Genomic DNA, 25395 nt, shown 5'->3' with positions numbered 1-25395 from the left:
CAGCCGGGATTCGATAAAAGATTATATTGCTGGTCTTAAATAATTATCGTCAAGTGAAACATATGCTTAGATGAACACCTTCAGTTTGATACGAACCACAACAACCTGTACATGGAGCAGAACACAATACAGTACTTTTTCCCTGCGATGGTGCAACAACTGAGTCACATTTGGGCATTTCTCTTCAAACAGTAACACAAAAGTACACAACAAATACATAAATAGCTTCTGTTTCCCTTTAAATCATTTATAACGCAATTATATTCATGATTCTGGCTCTTGCTACGACATGTCATTTGACCGATATATAAATTAACAACATCAACAACAAATAATAATAATAATTAGAACAATAATAATATAAAAGCTGTCTGTCTTTCATATAAATCTGGTTAGCTTACAGTATGAAATGATGGAATAGAGGCAGTTTGATATGATGCATCAGAGAGTTCGTCCGCTTTGAATCTCCGTATTCAGAAAGCGGATGCTCTGTTTCCCACTTTGGAGTGTTTGTGAGAGACATTTGGGCACCATGTTGGCTCAAACCGGAGTCCACCGGCCCAAATTGTTTCCTGAGGGTCCATGGCAGTGTGGACAAACCTTCCTCGGATGGTGGAGAGTCAGTGAAACCTCTGAAAAAGGGGCCCTGGGGGTTCCTCTGGAGTTCAGTCCCTCCTCTACAAGACTGAAAAGAGCGCCTCCGGTGGCGGCGACCGGTACTGTGTCAGTACGTGGAGCCACAAGGAAGCCAGAAGCTGAAAGTGTGGCGAGGTTCAGCCTTGCGTCCACTAAGCGTCCCTTCAGTCCGTCCGTCCTTCAGCTCGTATCTCTAACCTCTAAGTCTCTGCAGCGCTTCCTTGCAAAGATATGGACCCTGAGTACCTTGTCGCATCTGCCCTGCCGACTTGAGACCCTTTTGAGTCCTCCCAAACTCTTCCCGGTTTGTTTTTCCCACTAATTGCGATACTAGAAATAACAGTCCCTAACCTAGCCCCGTCACCCCCCACTCCCACCTGGATCACAAGGGTCACCGTCCGGGGCAGGCTATGGGTTTGATGCAGCGTCCCTGGAACAGCACCAGGTTGGCGGGGCAGTGGCAGCCGGCCACGCAGGGCTTGTGGCACGGCCCGATCTCGTTCCAGTTGTCGCAGGTTTTGGTGCAGCCCGGTCCGCAGGTGTCGTACACGGCGCCGTGTTTACACTGAGTGGCTGAAGGGAGGGAGGAGAGGGCAAAGGTTAAAAACAGCCAATCAGTCAAATATTGTTCATGTGAATCTGGTTGATGGACTGATGACCAACTGATGACCATAACGCAGCATTAGTGACTGCATACACTCATGAGTGGGACACCCTGTCTTTGACTGTCCACCTCACGTGAGACAGGAGCGCCATCACTCACCCATGCAGGCGGTGTCAGGCCTCCAGAGGACAGGTACTCCCTCCCTCTCGCAGGCTCGGCTGTAGGCGATGAAGGACTCACAGTAGCAGTTTTTATGGACCGGACACTCACACATGTCCGTCACACACGACCTGCGGAGAGAGAGCAGGACCATTTACAGACTTTGTTAAGGGTTGAGGTGAGAGTTCTGGGACATTGGCGGGTAATCATATCAGCTTTTGAAAAAACGTTGAGGACATTTATTTGCATTAATCTTGCAGCGCATTCGGTCTCAGAGCGAGACTGTCCTCTGACCTGTAGAAAGGAGCGAAGTCAACCACACGGTGGCACTTCTGAAACTCCCACGACTTTATCTTCTGGCACTCGCGGTGGGCGCGGAACTTGACTTTGACGCTGCCGGGGCACAGGAAGGACGTGGGCCGGCGAGGTGGGTGCTGCTGGGAGCAAACCTCGTTTCCCTCGACTCGCCACGACTCGGCAAACTCGTCCACATCGAACTTGAACTGCCCGTCGCCTCCCATGGTGTCGTCGCGCTTGTGGCCGTTGTAGTTACCGCAAAGGCCGCAGAGGCGACCGCGCAGGTGAGGAGCGGCCACCACCTCCACAAAACTGTCGCCGTCCCATGTGATCTCCAGACCTGCAGGAGGAGGAGGAGGGAGGAAACGAAGCTTGATGTTTGATGGTAATTCATTTGGACCATCAGTCTCCAGCCAACAAACAGAGGTAAGTGCATTTTATGTGTTCTGAATGTCAAAGATCAAGAGCTGGAAATTATTACGTTAGCAGCTGTTTTTAGAAATATGGACACTTTTCTGCATTAATTCATTGCATTTCCACTTAAAAGAGAACGAGATCGGGCTGTGCCAAGTCTGTATTATTTCTGTGACTTGTAATAAGCCTAAGGCTTTTAGGCTTGTAAAAGCCTAAAATATAGACGTAATAATTACATGAGGGAGACATGAAGGCTGGTGGCATTATGAGAGTGTCGCGTGCTGACCTGCGATGGTGGTGAGCTTGAGCAGGTATCCGTCCAGGTCGATGTGCACCCCGGGGCCGTGGTAGGGCAGCGCGATGCGGGTGCCGTTCCTCCGGACCGTCAGGTGCTGGTGCAGACTGAGGATCAAAGCTCCCAGCCTGATCTCAACAGACTGAGTCCAGGAGAAGGAGCGAGTCCGCCGGGCGTCGTTCTTCACCAGCACCTGGGAAAGTTACGGAAAACACAGCTCGAGCCTGAATTCTTTCAAGGTCTGAGTTTGGCATTTTTCACGGAAAGATAAAATGCTTAGGACCTCTCTGCTAAACGCATGTGACGAAATACAGATACAGATTCTCACTTTCTCCTCTGACTCTGCAACAAACTGAATGGTTTCTCTACATGTCATACGTTTCCTTTAAACCTCTGTCCTACCACGAAGCTGGAGTCTGGGCTGTTGATGTTGAGGGTGTTTCCTGGTCCTCCAGAGGGGGCGCCGCCACAGTCGCGGGTCAGTACGTACTGACAGGTTCCCTGAAAGTTAAAGGTCCTGCCGTCGAAGGTGTTGTAGTGAGGGTCGCCAAACACGGTGCACACGCCTGGCTCTGCAGAGGGACGGCAGCAAAGAGGAGTGAAGACGGAGCCAATGTAGAAATCACAAAATATTCAGTCTTTAGCCCCAAAAAAGACAATATTCCTGCTCAGCTGTTTATATGGGTGATGAAAATGAATATTTCACTAATTTCCCACTAATAAAAAACCCCAACTGAGATGCATATTGTGAATGTGCTGCATGCACGTCCAAGGAACCTGAATAATGTCGGCATACTGCAAATATCGTAATCACAAAATGCTCCTTTTGGAATAAGGCCTAATTCAGAAAATCCAACTGGAAAATGTTTAGGTGAGCCGTAGCGTGCGACCAAAAGGCTGAAGAAATACGTTATGGAAAATATCTGCGTTTGAACTCAGATGGTTTAAACAGCAGCAGGGGACACAGCAGGAGATGTTTCTGCCATCTCAGCATGTCAGAGAAAACCCCAAATTCAAGGGTTTTAGAAGGACGCATGTCGATGCCTGACAGCCAGCAGCACAAGGATCATTAATGATAAATGCTGAAATGTGAGGAACTAATGTGACTGAGTCAGAAGTGGATCTGTGGTGTGCTCAAATGTTTGCTTTACCAGCTGAACTCTACTCTACGTTATAAAGAAGCGAGGTTTATGGAGTCTCTGTAGTCCTGAAATGGTGCATTTACAGCCACTTTTGTTGACTTTTGCTGCAGGTCGCAGCCAAAAAGTGAAGCAAAATGACCCGAGGTCAAACCACAGTCTGGACTGAAGTTCATGGGAAACGCTCCGCTGAAGCCGCAGAGGCTGGATTTGTGTTCATTATCCTTAAGAAGGATGATTCCACCATTCAGTGGCTAACTTCACGTCTGCATCAAAACACAATCTTAATCACAGACTTGCATGAATGCATTTAAGACCTCAACTTCCAGACCTCCTTCGATCGCTTGATGATGTGTGAGGAGGAAGCTGGAGGCTCGAGCGGGACTTACTCACTTTCAGTGCAGACTGGACAGCAGCCGGTCCTGTTCAGGATCTTATTCTGCAGGAGACGAAGCACAGAGACACACTCGGTGAGAGAGGACGGCAGGACGCCGTGAGACGGAGAACGGGATGCAGACTAACAGTGAGCTGTGGGAGAAGACGGCAGTTTATGTGACATAAAGGTGACGAAGGTGACGAAGGCGGCGACTCTGCTTTCACGCCTCAGTCAGACGGACGCAACAGGAAATAAACGAAAGATAAGAACGGAGGAAAAGACCAGGACGACCACAAAGACACGATCCTCCAGCTTCAACCGCTGAACTCTGTAACAGGAAACTCTGCGCGCGCGTGTGTGTGTGTGTGTGTGTGTGTGTGTGTGTGTGTGTGTGTGTGTGTGTGTGTGTGTGTGTGTGTGTGTACAGTATGCTGCAGCTTCCATCAGAGGTGCAGATCAGAGGACTCTTTCACACACTTAGTTTTGTTGCCTCAGGGAAGCCCTTTATTCGCCAACACACACTCTTTTTTCCTGTCATACACACACACGCACGTACACACACACATGTACACACACACACACACACACACACACCACTCATCTGTCATCACATACAGACGTTCTCCATACACTCAATACACACTCCAGAGTCCTAACCTCTGCACAAAGGGCAATCTCTCTCTTTGAAGAGGGCTGCCTTTTGACAAACCGAGGACACACAAACACTGTCTTTCTGTCTCTCTAACACACACACACACACACACACACACACACACACACACACACACACACACACACACACACACACACACACACACACACACACACACACACAGTGACAGAGATTGGTTTTCAGGGGCCTAAATATAGGGAACCTCTTCTTTGCTGTCACTCAAACGTCACACAGACAAAAGGCTGTTCAGAGACACACTGTCTCCAAAGGGACGCACACACTCTGCCGACCTGCCGCTGACCACAGGATGTGTGTGTGTGTGTATGTGTATGTGTGTGTGTGTGTGTGTGTGTGTGTGTGTGTGTAGAGAGAGCTGAGGTGGACTGTGGTGACCTCTGTGAGAGTCACGCTCATGACAGCCTGGGACAGGTGTGTGCGTCTGTGTGTTACCTCTGCACGTCCACGAACAGAAACATTAGCAGTTAACGTTGTTTTTGACTTTAAACGGTTTGATTGTTATGAAAGGTGAGCGACAGGTGAGCGTGTGCGACGGGTGAGTGACCTGAACCGGCCCGCTCTCCAGGAATTACTTTCATTCTGGAGGGGAGGTGGGGGGGTGGAGGTCCTGGGGGGGTGGATGCATGCGGACACAACTTTCCGTTAACTAAGCAGCTGTATGTACTCAGAATAAAAGGTGATCGAGTGCGTTCTACTTGATAAAACATCTTATTTCACAACTCCAGAGCTTAGAGCAGCAACATTTGTCGAACAATGAGTCTCTTATTGAGGCGGGAGCCCTAAGAGGGAAGCAGAACAGTGAGTGCACTCAGCGGCCGAGGCCAGCAGGCTTCCAACAAACTATGAATCCAAGGAAACGGCTCCATTTTTCAGCCCTGGAGGTTGCTCCTTCTCCACGTGGGTCGTGGCGATGTGACGCTGTGAGGATTCAGTGAGAGAACCGTGAAATTTCACAGTTCGTCATCAGTATTTTGATCTGTCATGTTTAACGATGCTGTGTTATTAGAAACATCCTACATGCTTATTTCAAGAGGCCGCCCCCGAACATGAGAAAGTATGAAACAGCCGCATGTCGTGAGTGAGAACGTCTTTTCACTGCAGACAAACCCGACGGCAGACCACCTACATCACCCTGCAGTCGCCTCCTCTGACCACAAACAACAGGTGAGGGCTTGTTGTAACCGCTGGAAGCGTGTGAACTTGGACTAACGCTGACGCCGGCTTTGACTGCGTGACCGCCAGCGGCCGGCGGTATGCGAGGAATCCACTCCATCACCCACCGGCCGACAGATGACCCCCCGGCGACCTGCGCAACAGGTGAACGCAGCTCCGACTTTCCTCCTGCCAGCAGTTCCCAGAGTGTCTGACGGCGAACGCCACGCTTCAGCTGCGCATAACAGCGCTAATGTGCTAAAAGGGCATCTTACCAGCCTTGCTGCTTTCACAGTTCAGTCTGCTGGCTCACATTAATCCTCTGTTTTTTTAGGTGAAACGGTTTAATTGGACTGAAACAGTAAATCAGAGGAGTGTCGCTGTTTTAGGCGTCACGCATGTGAAGTCGAATGATGCAGTTAGTCACGGGCTGTAAAGTGTGAGACAGGACAGACGGAGGAAGACAGGAGACTGAGCTAATGGCTGTCAAACAACAACCCTGGTAGCGTGATGGATGGGTGCAAGCTGGTGATTGGCCAATGGGCCCGTCACTCACCGAGGGGCAGCTGGTGATTGGAACACACTGTTTGGGCCGACACTCGATGCTTCCGTTGACGCAGGCGCAGAGAGTGCAGTTAACGGACGACCACATGTCTCCTTCCTGCAGGACAAGGACAGACACCAGGATCAGAAGACGACCAGACACAGATACACCAACCGTCATCCGTCTGTTTGTCCATCCATCTACCCAGCCATCATCCGTCCATCCATCCATCCATCCATCCATCCATCCATCCATCCATCCGTCCATCCATCCATCCATCTGTCATTCATCCATCCATCCACCCAACCATCGTCCATCCATCCATCTGTCTGTTCATTAATCTGTCCATCCATGTGTCATCCATCCATCCATCCATCCATCCATCCATCCATCCATCCATCCATCCATCCATCCATCCATCTGTCATTCATCCATCCATCCATCCACCCAACCATCGTCCATCCATCCACACATCCATCCATCTGTCCATACATCCAACTCTCTAACTGTCCATCTATCATCCATCCATCTTTTCATTAATCTGTCCATCCATCTGTCATCTGTCTATACTCTACATCCATTCATGCATCCATCTGTCTATCCAGCATCCATCCATTCTACCATTGTCCATTTATCCATCCATCTGTCTGTCTGTCCATCCATCTATTCATCCATCCATCAGTCTCTCCATCTCTTCATCCATCCATCATCCCTCCAGCCTCCACCCTGCCCTCTCACCCTGTAGATCTTGTTCCGGACTCTGCAGTACTTCACCTCCTCCACCTTCACGTAGGACAGACACTCCTCGCAGCACTGGTCGCCGTGGCAGCTCCCTTGCCGAGAGCACCGCCTCTTGCACACCACCGTGGAATCCTGGGAAGAAGCAAGCAATGGTCAACGACAGAAAGACACTACTGCAGTGATGATAACGGAAGAGGAGGAGGAGGAGGAGGAGGAGGAGGACGAGGTGATACCTTGCAGATGCAGGTGGTGCAGTTGTCGTGAATGAAGTAAGCGCCGTTCTCGTAGACTTCGCTGTGGAACAGACAGCTTCCCAAAGACAGATCGAACACCTTCCTCTGACCTGGAGGAGGACGAGGAGTCAAAGGTGAGACGTTGTTTTCTTTCAGCTGTAATCGTTCAACGTGCCTCCAGACAGCGTACAAAAAATTACAAATCAGTCCTGAACTCAACTCCAAAGCGAATGTTTTTAACGTGGTGGTTTCTGTTTTCTGCTGCGCTGAAAATGAACTGCTGGCTCTTCATGTGAGCACAACGCAAACATTTTCAACATCAACAGGTGACAGGTCAGACAGGTGAGCGCCGGTCTTTACCGAGACATCTGGGACAGCAGTGTCCAGGCGGGGTGTGGCTGAGGTGGGCGGGGCAGGAAAGGACAGGACACACCTCCCTCGTGCACAGAGTCCGGCCTCCCTGAAACAACAGGAAAGTAAAAGTATGTTTTTAGCCAACGTGTGACGCTTCATGCAGGAAAATCACCATCAGGTGAGAAAATCAGCATTGATTTACATCCACGTTCAAACCTGATGAAAGAACAGCTTGACTGAAGTGTTCATGTGCAACATTTCTTAACTAACCATCCAAGTTTTTATGTTTTCTGGTCCATACTGGCTTACGTGGAAATCTCAAAAAGTAGGTGAAAAAAAAAAGACTTGATAATGAAAAGTGTTTGTTTGTTTGTTTGTTTGTTTATGTAAACTCTTCTGCAGCCAGTTAATTCATGACATTTATGGTTCATGTGAATCATTAAAAAAAAAAAAAATTCAACTTTAATTCAGCTAAAAAATGCTCAGTGTGTGTGTTTGCGTGTGTGTTAACAAGCCTACGGGTCGCTCCGACAAGGTGCGAGCACGTTAATGCTGTAATGTGTTTATGGTCCTACCTGTGGGGTTTGTTTGTCTAATGGGGGGGGGGGGGAATCAGGAAGAGGATGTTGTTCCAACCGAACGTTTGTGGCTCCCATGAGACTCCATAACTAACTTAGAGGACAGAGGCTGCGCTCACAAACACTCATGCACAGGTCACACTGTAAACATGGCACAGTGTGTGTGTGTGTGTGTGTGTGTGTGTGTGTGGACTCACAGTGCACGTGCACTTGATGCAGGGTTTGCCCTCTGGACTGAACTCCTCCTTCTCTTTGTACAGACGACCCTCGAAGATACAACCTGCCGGAGGAGAAGTTGAACGATTCAAACACCTCATTCAGCGACTTTCCTTCACCTCCGCTCTCACGTCGACACTCTCACCGTCCATGAGGCTCGTTTCCTCAGCAGGTTTGAGCTTTTTGTTCCAAACACTTTTACAGAATGCTCTGAAATCTTCACGTGAGGACTGGATTAACCTCCGCCGTCATTAAAGCCATTAAACGCTGTCAAATCCAAAAGCTTTTTTGAGACAGAAGCACTTGTTTTCTGTCTTCTGACATGCAGCAGGTGTGTGTGGCAGCCTGGGGGGCTGCGCACTGGGGCTGAGGTCGTACTCACTGGGGCAGGTGGGGCAGCACTTCTTCGGGTGGATTTTGGGGTTCTTGCAGTGGACGACGCACTGGACCTCCGCCTCAGTGATGACACCTTCCTGTCACAGCCAGCAGGTAAATCACTTTACTTTTCATTTGTGCTCGTCTTCCTTCCTTCGTCCTGATATTTGATGATGGTTTCCATCTTGTTCTCTCACTGATCCTCGCTGTGTTTCAATGTTTCTTACATCATCATTGATCCTTTTCTTCCTTCCCCCTTTTCACCTTTTCCTTAACCCTTCTTTCCTTCCTTCCTGCTCTTTCCCTTCTTATTTTCCTCCTCCCTCCCTTCTTTTCCACCCTCCTTTCTTATTTATCATATCCTTCCTTTCCACCTTTTTTGTCCCTTTACTTCCTTACATCTCTTTCCTTCCTCTTTCCTCTTGCTCCTCCTCTCCCCTTCCCTCCCCCTCCCTCCCCCCCATTCTTCTCCTCCACTCCTCCCTCCTCTTGTGTTATTTCTGATATGACGTCCACATGACGTCCGAGCTGAAACAACAGTCTGCTCGCTTCACCTCCCATCTGCTGACACACACACACACACACACACACACACACACACACACACACACACACACACACACACACACACACACACACCTGACAGCGTCTGGTTATGCAGGGTTTGGTGGAGCTGGTCCAGGACACTGAGCTGTTGTAAGATCGTCCATCCAGCATGCAGCCTGAGGGAGGAGGAGACGTCCGGTTAGAATAATCTCACCTCTGTTTCTGTCTGACTCGTTCTTTTTAAAACATTCATTTTAATCACTTAGACAACATGTTTTTCAAACAAATGTGATGCCAATAACTCGTCATTATTGAAATATGACCTCCTGTTTTAGTTTTGTTTCATCCTGAGATCCAAACCTCAGCACAGAAACTTCATGTTCACACATCAGCGCTGTCTTTGTGCTTTGATGTGGTGAACGTCTCATTGAATTACACAGGCAGCAGAAACAGAGCGACATTAACCTTCGTGCTTTGTGTTTCTGACCACCTGATGGCTGTAAGGACAATGTTCAGTCTCATTTTTCTCTGTTTTTGGTCTCCACCGACTCTTGAGAAAAATTTCCCTTTAGCTGTTTAATCTTCTGCTGTCTTTTCCAGTTCGCTGCTAGCTGTGCGTCTCCTCTTTGATGCAGGCGGTGCACAGTCAGCACATCCGCCCGCTGCATCAAATGCTTACGAGAGCGGAAAGAAAACAGCGAACGTGCAGTGAAACCGAAACAATGAGCTGAAAGAAGCTAAAACTCTCCGTCAGCTGAGAGCAGGGCAGCATCAGCTGATAATTGGCTGTGTGGCTTCATCACCGACCCTCCACTCCACTAAATGAATAGCTTCTTCATTTCATCCCAGTTACAGTAAGTGGTCTCAGATCAATGTTTAACTTTCCATACCATGAAACCCGATCGCGGCCATTGATCTGCTTTCGTCGGAGGAAAACAAACCCTCTGGTGCAGAGGAGGACATAGAGCGTCTTAGAGGAGAAAAGCTGCGATCAGAAGGCGAGACATCCGTCAGACACTCACGTCCTGTTTGGACTCCTTCAAGTCTGAGTCCAAAGCTTGTTTTTAATGTTCGCTTTTTATTCTCTGACGCAACATTAACTGGTTCATAAAGGCGGCGTTCTGTTCCCAATAAACGGATCCAGTCTGGCTGTGAGTCTCTTTAACTGTGAGCATGATTTCACCAAAGTGAGAAAACAGCGATATGACATGCAGGAGTTTTCCAAAGCAAAGACACACAGGGGGCCCAAATTTGGTCACAGCGGCCGCGAGTCGACCGCACAATGGAAGACTAACACGGGTTTCAGCGGCGACGAGGGGCTTTCCACGTCCGAGTGGAGCTCGCTCCGTCTCTCTTAACGAAGTGCTGCGTCGTAAAAACGTCCAACCGCAAACAAAAGGGCCGCACCCCTGCTGACAGCCGGGTGTGTGTCTGAGTGTGTGTGTGTGTTGGTGTCTGAGTGTGTTTTTATATTTCTATGGAGCCGTGCAGCTTCAGGAGGTCAGAAGGAACAGGAACATCCTCAGCGAGGACTTCAAAGTGTCTCCTCACATCCCATCGTGATGAAGCCACATTATTGGATTCAATCGTTGGAGAGACCTTTAGGAGTCTGCTCACTGATGTCCGTCCCACATGGACACGAAGGGACAGCAGTGGCTTCAAGGAGCAGACGGAAAAATGCACAGAAAACCCAAAAACTGCAGCATGCAGCTGGAAATCCACATGATTTATAGCTAAAAGAGCTGAAGTTTGCACGTGCAGAAATATGGTCCTTTAAGACTTTAAGACATCTGCAGCTGCGTTCATGTCATTCACAGCGAGTGGTGAGACTTCAGGGTTAAGATTAGGATCAGGATTAGGATTAGCCACCGAGTGTTCGATGGGTTTTCAGCATCCCATCACTCAAACGTGGATTCATTTGACCTGCGTATATGTAAACGGTGCGTGAACATGTGGAAGAGGCGCAGCTGATGCTTTGTTTTTGTTCTGAACTCCTTCTTTTAAACCTGAGCCTGTGTGAGGCGAGGATGAGGATCTGAGAGAGGAAGGTATATTAAAGAGTGTCTGAGTCATAAAGGCAACTGCTGTGGGTGTGTGTGTGTGTGTGTGTGTGTGTGCGTGTGTGTGTGTGTGTGTGTGTGTGTGCATGTGTGTGTGTGTTACAGAGAGAGAGGAGGGAGAAAGTATATGTGAGTTAAATAATATATCTTTACTCCCACAGGTCATATTTAGGCCTGGCTGTTTCTGTACTGTACATAAAGTGGTTCCTGAAGGGTGTGTGTGTGTGTGTGTGTGTGTGTGTGTGTGTGTGTGTGTGTGTGTGTGTGTGTGTGTGTGTGTGTGTGTGTGTGTGTGTGTGTGTGTGTGTGTGTGTGTGTGTGTGGAGAGGCTCTGGTTAGCGTCTATGTTTTTGTTCTGATGTGTTATTAGTGCAGTGCAGCTGCAGGTCCTGTCGTCCTGTAATAAACCATCTGAGGCTCGTTATTGTTGTCACTGCTGTAAAGTCACGGTCGAGTAAACAACAGAATGTCGTCGCTTTGTTTTGTTGTCTCCGTAAAAATTACAAACTGAAATGTTGAAGGTGATTTTGGAGCATCGGAGGGCAGTAACAGCGTTCAGTCTGTCTTACCTTTACACCTCTCACAGCAGGCTCCAGTCTGTTTGACCACCAGAGCACAGTCCTCAGAGACCAGCGGACATTTCTCCTGTTTACAGTCTGCCTTCCCCTCCTGCACAGAGAGGGAGAAAGGGGGAGATCAGGGGAGAAAGCGAGAGAGGACAGAGGAGAAGCTCTGTTAGGAAGGGTCATATTTTCCAGCGTACTGTACGCCATTGTTACTCCTCCATTTTCATTTAGCTTGAACTGACTTGACTCTGTTATTTTCCCGGTGGAGGTCAAATTAAAGTCAGCTCGGCCGACATGAAATTTACAGCCGATGTGGTGCTTTTAGTATTTTACCCGCAGAGGAGGAAGCTAGCTTTCAGTGGAAGTTAAAGGAAATGGCATCTTCACTTCTTCAAAGCGCCAGAAAACTCTGTCTGAACCTAAATGATCTCTGACTGAATCAACAGCAGCTCCTGCTCAGGCTGGAAAAACAGCCTCTGATTCACAGAGAGGTTCACACTCAGACGCCCAACACATGCAGCTGTTTCTGCAGGTATTTGGTCAGTGAGAGGTCGCTTGACTCGAAATGATTAGAATGAATAAAAGGTGTCCAGTTTCATGGCCGTTCATTCAGTATCTGCAGAGCGTTGCTGCTGCGAGGCCAAAAATAACCGAACCTGGACCTGAAGCGCTTCCAGCTGATACACCCTGAGCGCTCTGCTATCAGTCACAGGCCTGCAGCTTGACTTTCACAGCGAAAAGTGACCCAATCTTCACAGTTCAGCTGTGAATTTTCACACCAGCTCGACGGCCCTCCTGTCGCCCTCACAAACGCTGCACGCTGCATCCGCCGTCGCCGCTAACTGCAGCGTGGGACGGGACAGAATCTGAGCCGCTTTAATCCGCTCCACCTTCACACCCAGCTTTTACTGCTGATTTCATCCACACGCTGTGTGTGTGTGTGTGTTTTATTTTACACACTGTGAGGGTTTATAAAGTGGAGGCTGGCGGGTCTCATGGCTCTGTGGCACTGCGGCAGGCGGCTCTAACGAGGACGGATCAAAGGAGGGCGAAAATAAATCGGGGTGGTTTAATATAGCAGCAGCGCTCCAGCTAAACCCCAACCACACTGAGGACAGATGAAGTCATGACAGAGGAAGAGGAGGGAGGAGAGGGACAGGCATGGAAAGAGAGGACAGAGGAAGTAAAATAAGCAAGAGGGAGAAGAGAGCAGATAAAGGCCAGAAGAGAAGGACAAATATCCAGAAATTTACCAGAAACTTTCTGTGTGAACACAGCTGGAGGGAACGTTGTGGAAACGCTGATGCAGGCGGAGGTCGTCCGGTCCGCATGGACACTTTCAGACATTATGACATGTGAAATCTATGTGAAGCTCCAGTCTCAGTCAATATGGGATTAGTCCAACCTTATTAGACCTGAGGTCAGGATTAACCGCCCAGAGCACAGAGGTGAGCAGCTGGTGAAACACGTCGCATGCGTTTCATGTTTGAGCAGCAGGTGCTACGAAGGCCCAGATGATTGACAGTCAGTCCAAACCGTCCTTTAAAGGAGGACGATGGACGCTCCAGACCCACAAATGTCTCTGCACTCATAACTGCTTTGATAGAACTGACATCTAACCGTTCTCTTTGAGGTGTTAGAGAAGCGGAGGCTGATGCAGCCGCTGGTGGAACAGACAGCGTAACACTGTGGACAGTAAGATGGAAACAGGAAGTAAAGAGATGATCAGCACATCAGAGTTTCTACTTATCTCAACAATCTGCCCTTCTGCCAGCAGGAACCCTTCCAGGAGCTTTACATGCATTTCACCCTCAGGAACCGGGCTCACATTTGACTCCTGGACCCAAAAGAGTTCCAGATGCAGGATTTTCGGATGGTCCCTGAACGCTCAGGTTCGACTTTGTGACGGCTGACTTATCAGACATGAGCCTCAAACTGCTTCGGCATGTTTACAGCATCGCTCCGGCTGCGCGTAAGAGCTGCAGGGAAAAACCTCAGCATGTCGACCTTCCATCAGCTGTCGCACAACAGTAAATAACAACAAATAGTCTAAAACTGCTGTCAGTCTGCTCTCCATTGGTCCTCGAGAGGCTGTGGAACAGTAAAAAAGCTGCTGACTGCCTGCTGTTTAACGGACCGGCCCACCGTTTCAGAGAGTTTTACTTCCTTCCCTACAAATCATTCATCAGTCACATTTTTCTGACCGCTTTCAGATGCAGGCTTTGCACTTTTAGGTTTCAGGGTGGATTTTTCCTGCTGCTTCAGGACGCCATTGTTTTCCATTCGATCCTGCATTAAGTCATTAGTCATGAACAAACTGTTTACGTGCTGATTGATCTGCAAAGTCTCGGCTGAATGACCTCACGGTTCTGTAACGGATAACAATGCACGCGTGATGCTCGATGACAGAACTCAAGCCAGGATGAACAGACGGCTGATAGATTTCCATAATTTCCAGAATGAGTGAAAATCAACGGCACTGTCGTTGTTTACAAAGCGATCAGCTGTGATTTCTGCTAAACAAACGAGAAACACTGCAGTGATCCCTGAACGAAGAATCTCGTCGCCAAGGTCACGTCCTTCTCTCTCTCCTGTTATTCATTAGTACAAGTGACGACCCCCCCCCCCCCACACACACACGCACACACGCACACACACACATACACACATACACTCTCACCCTTCTTGTCTCGGGGTGAAAGGTCATAACGGGTCACCACGCCTTATAAACACTCAACATACCACCGCGGCACCAAGGCTGGTCGACTGGACGGCTGTCTGTCGCTGAGGGTGACGACCCCCCTGACACACACACACACACACACACACACACACACACACACACACACACACACACACACACACACACAGTGGGATAAAGCGTTGGTATGCTCGTAAGTGTGTGTGTCACAGAAAGAGAAAGTGTGTGTCTGTGTGTCCGCATGCTACCATACGGAGATACAAGGATTCCAACTTTAACTGAATTACACTGAGCACGTTCATGTGTTGTCTTATGAGACCTCGTAACTGCAGGTTCAGCGTGTTTTCATTAACTTCAGAAATTAAAGCAGCAGTTTCATTAAAACTCCTCAGAGCTTCAAGTTGAAATATCGTAGTTACGAGGTTTTCACCCGGTCTGAAGCTGGTTTCAGAGGCAAAAATGTGACTGGGACCAAACTGAAAGTGAATTTTTCATGTTTGATCAACGTTAAAGGATCTTTTCTTCGTCTTGATTGGATCATTTGTGTGCTTCTGCCACTAGGAGGCGACAGTGTTCACTAGTTCACCACATCAGCATTTTCTTTCTTCCTCACTCTCTCTTCTTCAGCTCCTCTTTTTCTCCCATCATCCATCACTTTCTCTTCATCTTTCCTGCCGTCTCACACTGTTTTTACGTCTTTCTCCTCCTCCTCCTCCTCCTCCTCTCCTGCCTTTCATTCTTTCTCTCCGTCCTGGTGAAGGATAGAGACATCAGTCGGGGTCTGTCAGCACATTAGAGGACCTCTCGACTTAAAGCCTTTAGACGTCACCGCTCCCACTCCCCCAAACCAAAACCCCCTTTGCCACGGTGACCTTTGACCTTTCACCCTTCCTCCAAAACAAACAGGTCGCGGCCCCCCGCCAAAGAGCAGGAGCCACAGTAGCTTAGGGACGAGACGGCAGAGCAGAGACGCCGATGGGAACCGGTTTTCCCGAAACTGTTTCAATGAATCGTCTTTTCTGCTGAGCGTCAGCGTTTTCACTGCAGCAGAGAAATAACGTTGCCCCCTGCTGGTCGGAGGAGAAGACAAGTCGAACACAGCGCGACGGCTCTATGTTGAGTTTAGTTTGAGCACGATGACGCCCTGAAATCCAGCGTTCTCCTTATAAATCTTTAATCCTTTCTGCTGCAGGGGTCTCTCAGTCAAAACAACAACAGAAGACGCAGTCGGATGACGTCGTGAAGCGGCGTCACTCGCTCACGGGCGGACTTCCTGAACAATCATCCGGTGCTTCCCGTGTGACCGCTGACGGGCGACCGAATGAAACGCACCGTTAGCTTCGACAAGTCGCAGATTTCTCTGGTGGAAACATCTGATTTAACGCGAGTGCACAACTCAAGACAACACATAACGGAGGTGTGCTTGTTGTTAATCTGTGTGTAGCTTCATGAAAGCTCTGCGCTGTTCACGCAGTGAAACATGAAGCTCAGTCAGGTCTTCTGTCGGTCGCGTGCGTCATGTTACACGCGTGTTGCATTTCGCCTGTTATATCTGATATTTTTGGAAAGTGTGAGATCTCCTCTTGAATTTTGAATAAAGGTTTTTAGGGTTTGAACAAAGTTTAGCTGCACAGCCTGTGATTGGTTGGCTGCCTTCGTAACACTTTGCTAAAATGCAGTTTGTGTTGATTTGTGTTGGCTCAGGGCCGTCAGGTGTTCTCAGGTAAACTCGGCCCTCCTGTATTGATCTGCTACTGTTTGAGTTGAGACAGGAAGCAACCTTTGACCTTCCTCTCAGATCGATCACAGATACTCGGTGTGAAGCTCCTCGCCCACAGCTTCTATGCATCGTTCACCTGGAATGTTTGTTTGATCGATTAGCGGGCTGCTGTGACCTTTGACCTCCCCGAGTGGTGCTGATGGAGGCTTGTTCTGGTATTAAACTCTTATTATTTATACTTATTACTTAGACTTATTCAAAAATGAACCATGCACTCTTTAAGTTGAAAAATCAGCGTCAGTCAGATCATTTCCTGCCACAGCTGAACTTTTCATTGACCAATCAGAGCTCTGCACCCTTTGTTTTTTTCTGATTCTGTCCACATAGCCTAAGACCAGGTCGATTCTAGCCAATCAAAGCTCTCCACTTCTCTACAACACTTTAGAGACATCAAAGCATTGAATCTTTTTAATAATGCATCTGTGTTTCATCTCTTTTTACGGTTTTTGTCGTTTTCTTGCAGTGACTCCACAGCCTGATGTGAAAAGTCTGCTTGGACCCGATAAAGAGACAGAAACATTCCTGTGGACACGATTCAACTCAACATTTTCACATTTCTTCCTGTCTAAAATCTCCGATCGTGGCGGCTCCGGGACGGGTGAGTGGAGGACGGTGGTTACGGTAAACAAACTGGTGGAGGTACGGTTTGGGTGAAGCAACTAAAACAGTTGCTGGATGTTGGAGACAGTTTTAAAAAGCAAACAGAAATTGCAGGTCTTTAGTGGGATGCGACCTCCAGCCACGAAAGTTTGACACACGCCCATCCACCAGCCCGACCTACGCCATCACTTTGTGCCTCACAGCGTTCAGGACGCACCACTTCCTGCTTTAAACGTCCAATATGAGCAACGTCTGCAGGGCTGTCTGGGCTGCATTCATCTGCGAACTGGGAAGACTGGGAAAACAACTTCACTGCTCACAATCAGCCGTAAATGTACTTCCATGTGAGTAATTCACAGCAACCTTTAGAAAAGAAGCAGGATTTGCTTCATATTTGTCCTGCGGGATGAACTTTTAGTTGCTCTGAATGCTGCTCAGAGACACACTGTGTGTTAAAGATCATTGAGCTTGTTTATTAGCTCCCAGCGTTGGTGTAGTTTAAGTCAGGTGATGACTGGACAGCCGTTGTCCAGCCTCGTCTCACGTTTGATCGGTGGACTCTCAGAGTGACTGGAATAACGACGTAATGCGAGATGTCCTGTTACACAGCCGATACTTCAGCTGTGGAGCTCCGGCGCTCGTTCCCACGTGACGCCGAGAGGGAAAATATCAGCCGTTTACGGGTCTATGGTGCACGCCAATCTGAGGGCGAGCGAGGGGAGGAAGAGCCGATGAGGGAGTGGAAAAAGACCGAGATGAACAGACAGATAGACGAGGACGACGAAGAGCGTGACGGAGATGGGCCGACTCCCTCCAAGATAACGGATCATCATGGCGACCGGCCTGTCCGTCAGTCTGTCAGCCACATCCACTCCTGGCCCCATTACAGCACTCGGCCTCACCCCGACTCACACAATGGCTCCTCTGTGTGTGTGTGTGTGTGTGTGTGTGTGTGTATGTGTGTATTAGTGTGTGTCCAAAGCAACGGAGCCATTAGCAGGTAGTCTGGACCGGCTGGAGAGCCACCCCCCCACCATGTATGAGTGACACTGGAGCCCTGATGGCCCCCCAGCCCCCTAAAGACAGCGCGGCGACACAGAGGATGGTCTCCTGGGGGGTGAAGGAAGTGGAAGCGGAGTGAGGGAAAAACGCTTTTTGCAGCTTTAACCTGATTTAAACCTGGATGTTACGATAACAAGTATCCAAACGCTTCCTGTGCGAGGAGCCGGAGTAAACAGGCTGCTCGTTACGCTGCAGAATATTAAGAATATTAACGGTCAAAGTTTGAGACGGTCGTCCGGCAGCAAACGCTCTCTGACTGAGAAAGAACATTAAAGCTTAAAATCAGAGGAGACGTCAAACTGGAGGCTGAAATCCAACTTATACCAGTTTGTGCTTGAAGCCAAAAAAAAGCTCCTTTTTAGATAAACAAAGGTCAAATTCAATAAAGATTGAGCCCTGGATGTATGTCAGTTTATGAGTTTGTGTGTGTGTGGAGGGGGTGTGTGTGTGTGTGTGTGTGCAGGGGGGTTAAAGCAGAGATGAAAGGCCGGCCATTGCCTGCTGATGACTGATAGCATTCAGCAGGGCTTTGGCTGATGTCTGCCTGATAACGCAGAGGACGGCTCAGTCACGCCGCCGGCCGAGCGGAGCCTCGCGGCCGCCGGTCACAGGCCGGCGCAGCGGAAACAAGGAGCTGAGGCCGGACGCCGAAAGTCATGTTTGTCATGAGTGAGTTCTACAAGGTGACACGGAGTCTAATTATCTGGAAAAATGTGGATTTTACAGCTCTGTTTTCGTACAGATTAAACAAACTGAGTATGAATGTTAGTCAATAAGCTTCAGAGCTGCTGGCAGATGGAGTGTGTCGCCTCTGGGCAAAGCCAGGCTAGCTGTTTCCCCCTGTTTGCAGTCTTTGTGCTAAGCTAAGCTAACAAGCTGCTGGTTGTAGCCTCATTTTGACCGTGCAGACGTGAGCGAGGTATCAGAATCTATTCCTTTAACTGTTGAGACTCAGTGTTGTTGCACACATGCTTTCATACATGTGATTAGAAGGAATGTTTGAGCAGTCCTGATGCATGGTTTTATCTTGCCGGCCAATCAGAAGCAAGCATTTTCCACGGACACAGTGCAGATAGTTATCTTAGGAGTATTGCGCAGTATTTAAAGTTTATTCTGAGAATGCAACAAACACACGTGGACTTGGACTTGTGCGCACACACACACACACACACGCAGCCCTGAAGGTCACGCCCACATGCTTCCTGCAGGGCAGACTGTGGTCATGTGATGCCTTTAAACACCAAAACCCCTCTTTCAGCCGATGTCGAGGCAGTGACACAGAGAAGCCTTGTTGCTTTATTCTCATCCCCTGAAACAAAGACCTCTACAGCAGTAATGGGGGTAGATGGGTGGTGTCGGGGTCAGGGGTCAAAGAGCACATGTTCCAGGAAAGAGTCGTCCCCGAACGTTTTGTAGGCTGGTTTTAACAGGCGGGCCGAGCCAAGACAGCGTGACGACAGGCCGGTCTGTTAAAACAACAATCCCCACTTCATGTTTCACAGTCGGTCCTCAGAACAGTTCAGAGGCGCATTAAAAAGCACTTCTCTGCCCTCAACTGCTGCTTTTCAACCACAATGATCAGCTGGATGTTTTTAAAACTGCTGACAAACGTGAGTCAATGACAAAATGTTCTATCAAGTCAAACAATCTGCATTTCACGTCTCGCCAAAACATTTCAAAGTCCTGTCGCGGTGTTACTTTCACAACCCCCCGATAAGAAAAACCACACAAAGCTCAATAATCAGCTTCACAAAAATGCCTATCAGCGCTTAAAGAGGTCACTTTATCAGCCTGAGTGGAAAACCTGGAGCAGAGATTACACCACATCAAGGTGGCGAGCATGAACGGGGCGGGCGGCGAGCCTGAATCAGCCCCGGAACATGTATGAGAGTGCGGAGGGTGAAGCTGGCTGTTCTTACCAGACAGACGCAGGTGATGCACGGGTTGTCGGTGATGTTGGGGATGTGGAGGACTTCTCCTTCGTTCTCACAGCTGGCCTCGGTACCTGTGAAGGACAAAAGTGAGACAGCCTCAACCAGGTGATCCACCGCGGTTAGCAAAACCTGCTCTAATCAACATGTTTGTGTTAACAGAAGCTGCTCCCGTCAGCTCTACATCACTTCTTTAGCCTCTTTCAGCTCATTGCTTTGGCTTTATGGCCCACGACTGCACTGTTCAGTCTCTCCGCTCTCATGAACTTCAGCAGAAACTGGCGGACGGTGAGCACAGCCGAGCGTCGAGCTGCTAAAGAGTCTGATTTTTCTCAGCTGGGACGCCTGCGGTGTCTGTGCCATATTCCACAGATACATCCACTGAAAGCGCAGTGAAAGGTGTGAATGTCAATATGACCATCAATGCATCATCTTCAGCGTCCTGCACTGCTCAGGACAGGTGGGCAGAGTGTCCCAGGTGTGATTCAGCGCATCAGGGCATCTGCCACAGGCATCAGGTGATGAGCAGCCAGTCATGCAGCATTGCTTGATCCTGTGGTGCGTTCAAAGCCAGCGTGTTCGGAGTGGATTATTTAAACTCGGTTTGTCTGTCCAGGTAAAAGCAGTAACATTTAAACTGAGGTCTTAAAAACGTGAGTTTGTTACGAGACTAAATGTAATGTGAACCAACGACAGGAAACGACCCCAAACACGAGGGTTTATGGGTCGAAGCAGACAGATGTCGACGTCTCACAGCCAGAGGTTCCTCCTGCTCCGACGCTCGGCCGTTTGTTTGTGCACCAGGTTTGTTTTAACTCTCTAAAATGACAATTTCCTCCCCGATAGGAGCCAAGGTCATCGCAGGTAAATCCCCACCCCTGACTGCTTCCTGTTTCTGTGTCCTCCAGCGGATCGTCTCTCACTGTTTGAGCACAGAGGACTGTTTTTACTGTCCAGGAGCGTTAACTGCACTGTGAGCGCTGCTGCTTCATCGCTTGTTTCTGTGTGTTTCTCCATCACGAATGCTGTGATGGTGTCGTTTCTCCATCTGATCATTGATCACGTTTGAAAAGCACAAATGGCTCATGACTTGACATTGATTCCTGTCAAGCTGTCTGAGCAGCATGTGCTCCGTCTCTTATCAGCGTGGCCTGCTGTGACCTCTGACTCTTGCCCTGCTGACTGTTTGGTTTGTTGTAACGCTGATGATTTGAGAATTGACCGCTCACTAAAGTCCTTCCTGGAACAAACGCAGTGTGAATGGCAGTTAGCAGCATTGGATGGAGCTGTTTTCCTGTTTTTAAAGCCTCTAAAACCAACAAACACAGGAGCAAAGGTGTTGGGAAATGACTGAAAAGTGTGTCCTCTGCTCTCATTCAGGATGCACTCATCAGCTGTTTGAAGTTCTGCGGAGTTGAGAGTTTTTATCAGGCTGTTAGGGACTAAATTTATCCACCGGACAACAACAGATCCTCACAGCAGCGAGTCGTGCCGTCTTGTCTCCGAGTTCAGCCGAAAACCAGCCTGTGGACTCCGGAACCCTGCCGACTCCACCACCACTGTAAAATTTACAGCCTTCGAGTGTAATTAAACTGGCAGGGCTGTAAGTGGTGGGGGGCGAGGGCGGGGAGGAGGTGGGTGGGGGGTCGAGGTGGGGGCTGCTGGTCTCCTCGGTCGGACAAAATACCTTCCTCTTCTGTTTGTGAGCTGCTGTTTTACCGACTAACATCTCTATCAGACGGCACTGATGAGATTTCCAGCAGCTCATATTCACCTTCAAACCTTGGCGCTGAATGTTCGACTTGAATTGATTAAAATGAGAGCAAAAAGGACCAAATAAGACAATAAAATAACAGAAGAAGAAGAATCAGAGCATGGAGCCGTTAGAGGTCACTCTCCGGCTCTGAGAGTCGCTGCCGTTTCAGATCCAGTTTAAACTAAATCTGTTAAAGTCTGAGCCTCATAAATCTCTTGTTGAGTCGACTGAGCGAGTTAGTTAAACATCTGGTAACACCTGTCTATATATGAACATTTCATGCTGGAAACTGGGATTTTCTCCTTTTTAATTCACCTCAGACGTGAATGTTTTTGCGCATTTTCTGTTTCCAAAAGCAGAATTCAGATTATTTACTTGCTGTACTGCAATATCAAAATACTCCATTAAGCAAAACTCCTGCACTGAAAACTGTTATTTGGAAATTTTACTTGAAGTATCAAAAGCAATAATGATGCAGAAAATACTCTCTGTACCATTCTGTTTATATTCTAGTATTATTGGATTACTGTGATAACGATGGGTGTGTGCAGGATTTTAGAGTTTGAGGTGACGTACTGCAGTAATAAGCAGTATTTCCCTCAAGAAGTATGAAGTAGCTCGACATGGAAATACTCAAGTAAAGTACAACTACCTCAAATTGTACTTGAATAGAGTATTTGAGTAAATGCACAGAGTTACAGTCCACCACTGTCTGCTTCACAGTAACCAGTGAGAATAAAGAAATATGTAATCTGAATACTTTCAGGAAGGATTTTATGTTGGATTTAGCTTCAACCTGAAAACTTCTGTCACAAAATGCATTTTATTTCAGCTCTGAAGGATTCAGGGAGCTGATGACTGAACAGTAATCCAGCCAATCACTGCAGTCTGGGAAGGTTTTGGTGAAGCTGACGGCCGCTACGTGTTCACAGAAACGAATGAGAGGAGCACTCTGACGAGCCTTGATTCAGGTTTTCCTCCAGTCCGCATGCCACAAGTCCTCCTGACTCCAGCGGGTCAGTGGGTTTATCAAGCACCGTGAACGCCTCAGATCCAGAACAGTCTGTCACCGGTCTGACGAGCTACAAGTGTCCTGGACCAGGTCTAGGCCAGTAAAGCTGAGACACCGCGCAGTCCAGCAGGATGACCTCCGCTCTCCCTGCTCCACCTGCTGCAGACACATTCAGCCCTAAGACCTCCAACCGCCCAGAAGCGTCTGGTCTGCGCTTCAGCAGACAATGGACAGGATGATACAGTGCATACTTGGGATGCCAGGTGGAGGAATCTGATCTGCTGGGATCATAATGGTGCAGCCTCCTCAGCTGATGCAGAGGTCGCTGGTTCTCAGAGGTTTCCTACACTGTTTCATGTCTAACAGATACGCGCGTTGGACCGCAGAGACCCATCTGGTCCGGGTTTTGTCCCCCATCTGATTCCCATCTTTGTGTTTGCTTCAGGAGCAGGGATAACAGCCAAGAGAGGGGAAACCCTGATCATCAGGAATTATTCTTATCAGCACGTGAACGGATGTGCTTTAAGTGACTTCTAGCTTCATGTGGAGCTCTGCAGTCATGTCAAAGGCTGAAGACGGAGCGAAACTTCTGTTCTGCAACTACTTAAGCAAAGATTTTCTCTGTAAATAAACAACCATAATCGAATGTATTTACTTTAATCTAATGTAAATGTATTAAATTTAATGTGAGAGCCAGAGGAGGAAGGTCAGCCGCGGAAGTCTCGTCCCGCGCGCTGCTGATCAGACGCGGCGGAGCTCAGCCTGCGCGCTCCACCACATCCACCTTTCATTCACTCCCTTTCTATTATCCTCATTTCTAAACGGCGCTGCAGGGCAAACAGACGATATCCTATGATGCAACGCGGCTGTCAGAGGGGGAGCGGGCCGGGGAGGGAGCGCGCGGAGGCCGCCGGAGAGGCAGGAGAGGCCGCGCAGGAGGGACGACGCAGAGACGCTGTTAAAGCGGAGCTGGTTAAGGAAAGTGATTTACACTTTACAGCCTGCTTTTAACTGAAATGTGGGTTAATTATAACCTGTAGTGGCACAAACAACAATTTGAGTAAAGATCACTTATAATTTGGCGCAGACCTTTCATCCTAAAGATCTAAATCCTTGTATAATTTCCTTAAGTTTGATATAAATTACTTTGATATCATCGTGATTTATGTCAGACAGAAAACTACCTCTGCAAATAACAAGCTCTGCTGCAAATAACAAGCGTCCCACGGTGGATTTTGGTGGTATTTCTCGACACTGCAGCCCTGTTTCTACTTTAGGAAGCAATTCCTAGCAGGGAGGTAAAGAGAGGATAACCCGGGTTAAAGTGAACACCGAGTCTATTTTCATTGCGCAGCGTTGGTGTCACCTGAAGGCGCAGACGCTAAATTAAGACGTTTTCTAAAACCGCCAAAAACACAATTTACTGCCATTTTTCTGTGCAAACTCAAACCGCTTTATGATGAAACAAACAAATGAATAAATAAGAGTACGCAATGATGCAAAATACTGAAAGGAAGCTGTGAAGGAAATTGGTCTTTTCTGAAAGACTAAAGCGCTTTTTCCGCATTCTGTTTTTATTTTGTTTCCTGGTGATCACGCACCAAACTGCAGGTCAGACTGCCTGATTCATGGACCTCCGCATTACTGGAAACCAGGCTTTGATTCTGGTGCGCTCCCCGGCAGAGTAAGAACACACTGAAGGAGCACGGAGACGCGGCAGACTAAATAACCGGGGGTTTGGGTAGATTTTACGCACGGTGGGTGTTGTGATGTGTTATTATGAAGCCATGTGATCCCTTTAATCTTACCTGTAATTAGCGGAGAGGAGGACCGGGGCGTTTGGAGCAGCAACAAAAAGCAGAAGAAAAACCTACAGGTGGACCAGGAGGAAGGGTTAAAGCAGCGGAGCAACATCCTCGAGTTTTCTCCGAGAAAAAGAGTTTGGGAAAAGGAGGAATAAAATCAATCCAAGGGCACACGCGAAGAAGTGAAACAGATCCACGCTCCGCGTTTCCCCCGCAGGCTCCTCGTCTTTATTCCAGCCAGAAGAGAAAAGCTCAGTTTGTCAGTTTGCGCTGAAATACAAAGCGACAATCAGCCGGACGCGCATTAAAATGACAAAGACGCGCCGACGGGCAGGAGACAGCGCGGCTGCTCATGTCAAGCGCGGAAAACAGGCGTCCGGGGATGAAGAGAAAACATTTCAAGATCAGTTCAGTCCCGAATCCTGCAGACGCGAGGATCCCGAGCGGAGCAGCGGCTGGTTTGAGGTCTGCACGCGGGTTTCTGTCCGCTCCGGCGGTCAGAGGAGTCCAGAGCAAAGTGTCGGAGGTGATCTGAGATCAGAGAAACAAACACAGCTGATGTGTAACAGCTGGAGAGCTTCAGGTCGGCTCGGACTCTCTGTCGATACGCCAGTACGCGAAGTTCTTCCAGGAGGAGATTCAACATCAATCTGCGCTCTGAGTCCAAAGTCCGTTTGGCACATGGATGCTCGACGCGGACTGTCCGGGGCGGAGGACTGGACTGCAGTCCCCCTGTCTCTCTCTCTCTGAGCAGTGTAACAGAGCCGACCTG

At 48.6% G+C, this 25395-nt stretch overlaps 1 protein-coding gene across 1 annotated transcript; it reads right to left on the bottom strand.

Annotated features, from left to right (window-relative positions):
* Positions 1-11: 11 nt before the first annotated feature.
* On the bottom strand, positions 12-25395 carry bmper (BMP binding endothelial regulator). The gene is made up of 16 exons (XM_070965550.1): positions 24627-25395; positions 20039-20124; positions 11980-12079; positions 9444-9526; positions 8812-8902; positions 8411-8493; positions 7642-7741; positions 7282-7391; positions 7046-7180; positions 6320-6424; positions 3938-3983; positions 2808-2977; positions 2397-2598; positions 1694-2036; positions 1400-1530; positions 12-1209 (listed from the first exon to the last, which is right to left on the bottom strand). The coding sequence occupies exons 1-16, from the start codon at positions 24730-24732 to the stop codon at positions 1028-1030; spliced, it is 2073 nt and encodes a 690-aa protein (XP_070821651.1). The 5' UTR covers positions 24733-25395; the 3' UTR covers positions 12-1027.

The sequence above is a fragment of the Chaetodon trifascialis genome, chromosome 7 (genome assembly GCF_039877785.1).
Source record: "Chaetodon trifascialis isolate fChaTrf1 chromosome 7, fChaTrf1.hap1, whole genome shotgun sequence".
Lineage (NCBI taxonomy): Eukaryota > Metazoa > Chordata > Actinopteri > Chaetodontiformes > Chaetodontidae > Chaetodon > Chaetodon trifascialis.
This window is presented reverse-complemented; position numbering and strand designations above follow the sequence as displayed.

What these genes read in the sequence shown, in the direction of transcription:
- bmper (XM_070965550.1), bottom strand. Translation starts at nt 24,732, where the DNA reads ATGTTGCTCCGCTGCTTTAACCCTTCCTCCTGGTCCACCTGTAGGTTT. An exon ending in TCCGGAACAAGATCTACAGG is followed by an intron (nt 6,425 to 7,045) that starts GTGAGAGGGCAG and finishes CTTGTCCTGCAG; the next exon opens with GAAGGAGACATGTGGTCGTC. An exon ending in GCCTGACACCGCCTGCATGG is followed by an intron (nt 1,210 to 1,399) that starts GTGAGTGATGGC and finishes CCCTCCCTTCAG; the next exon opens with CCACTCAGTGTAAACACGGC.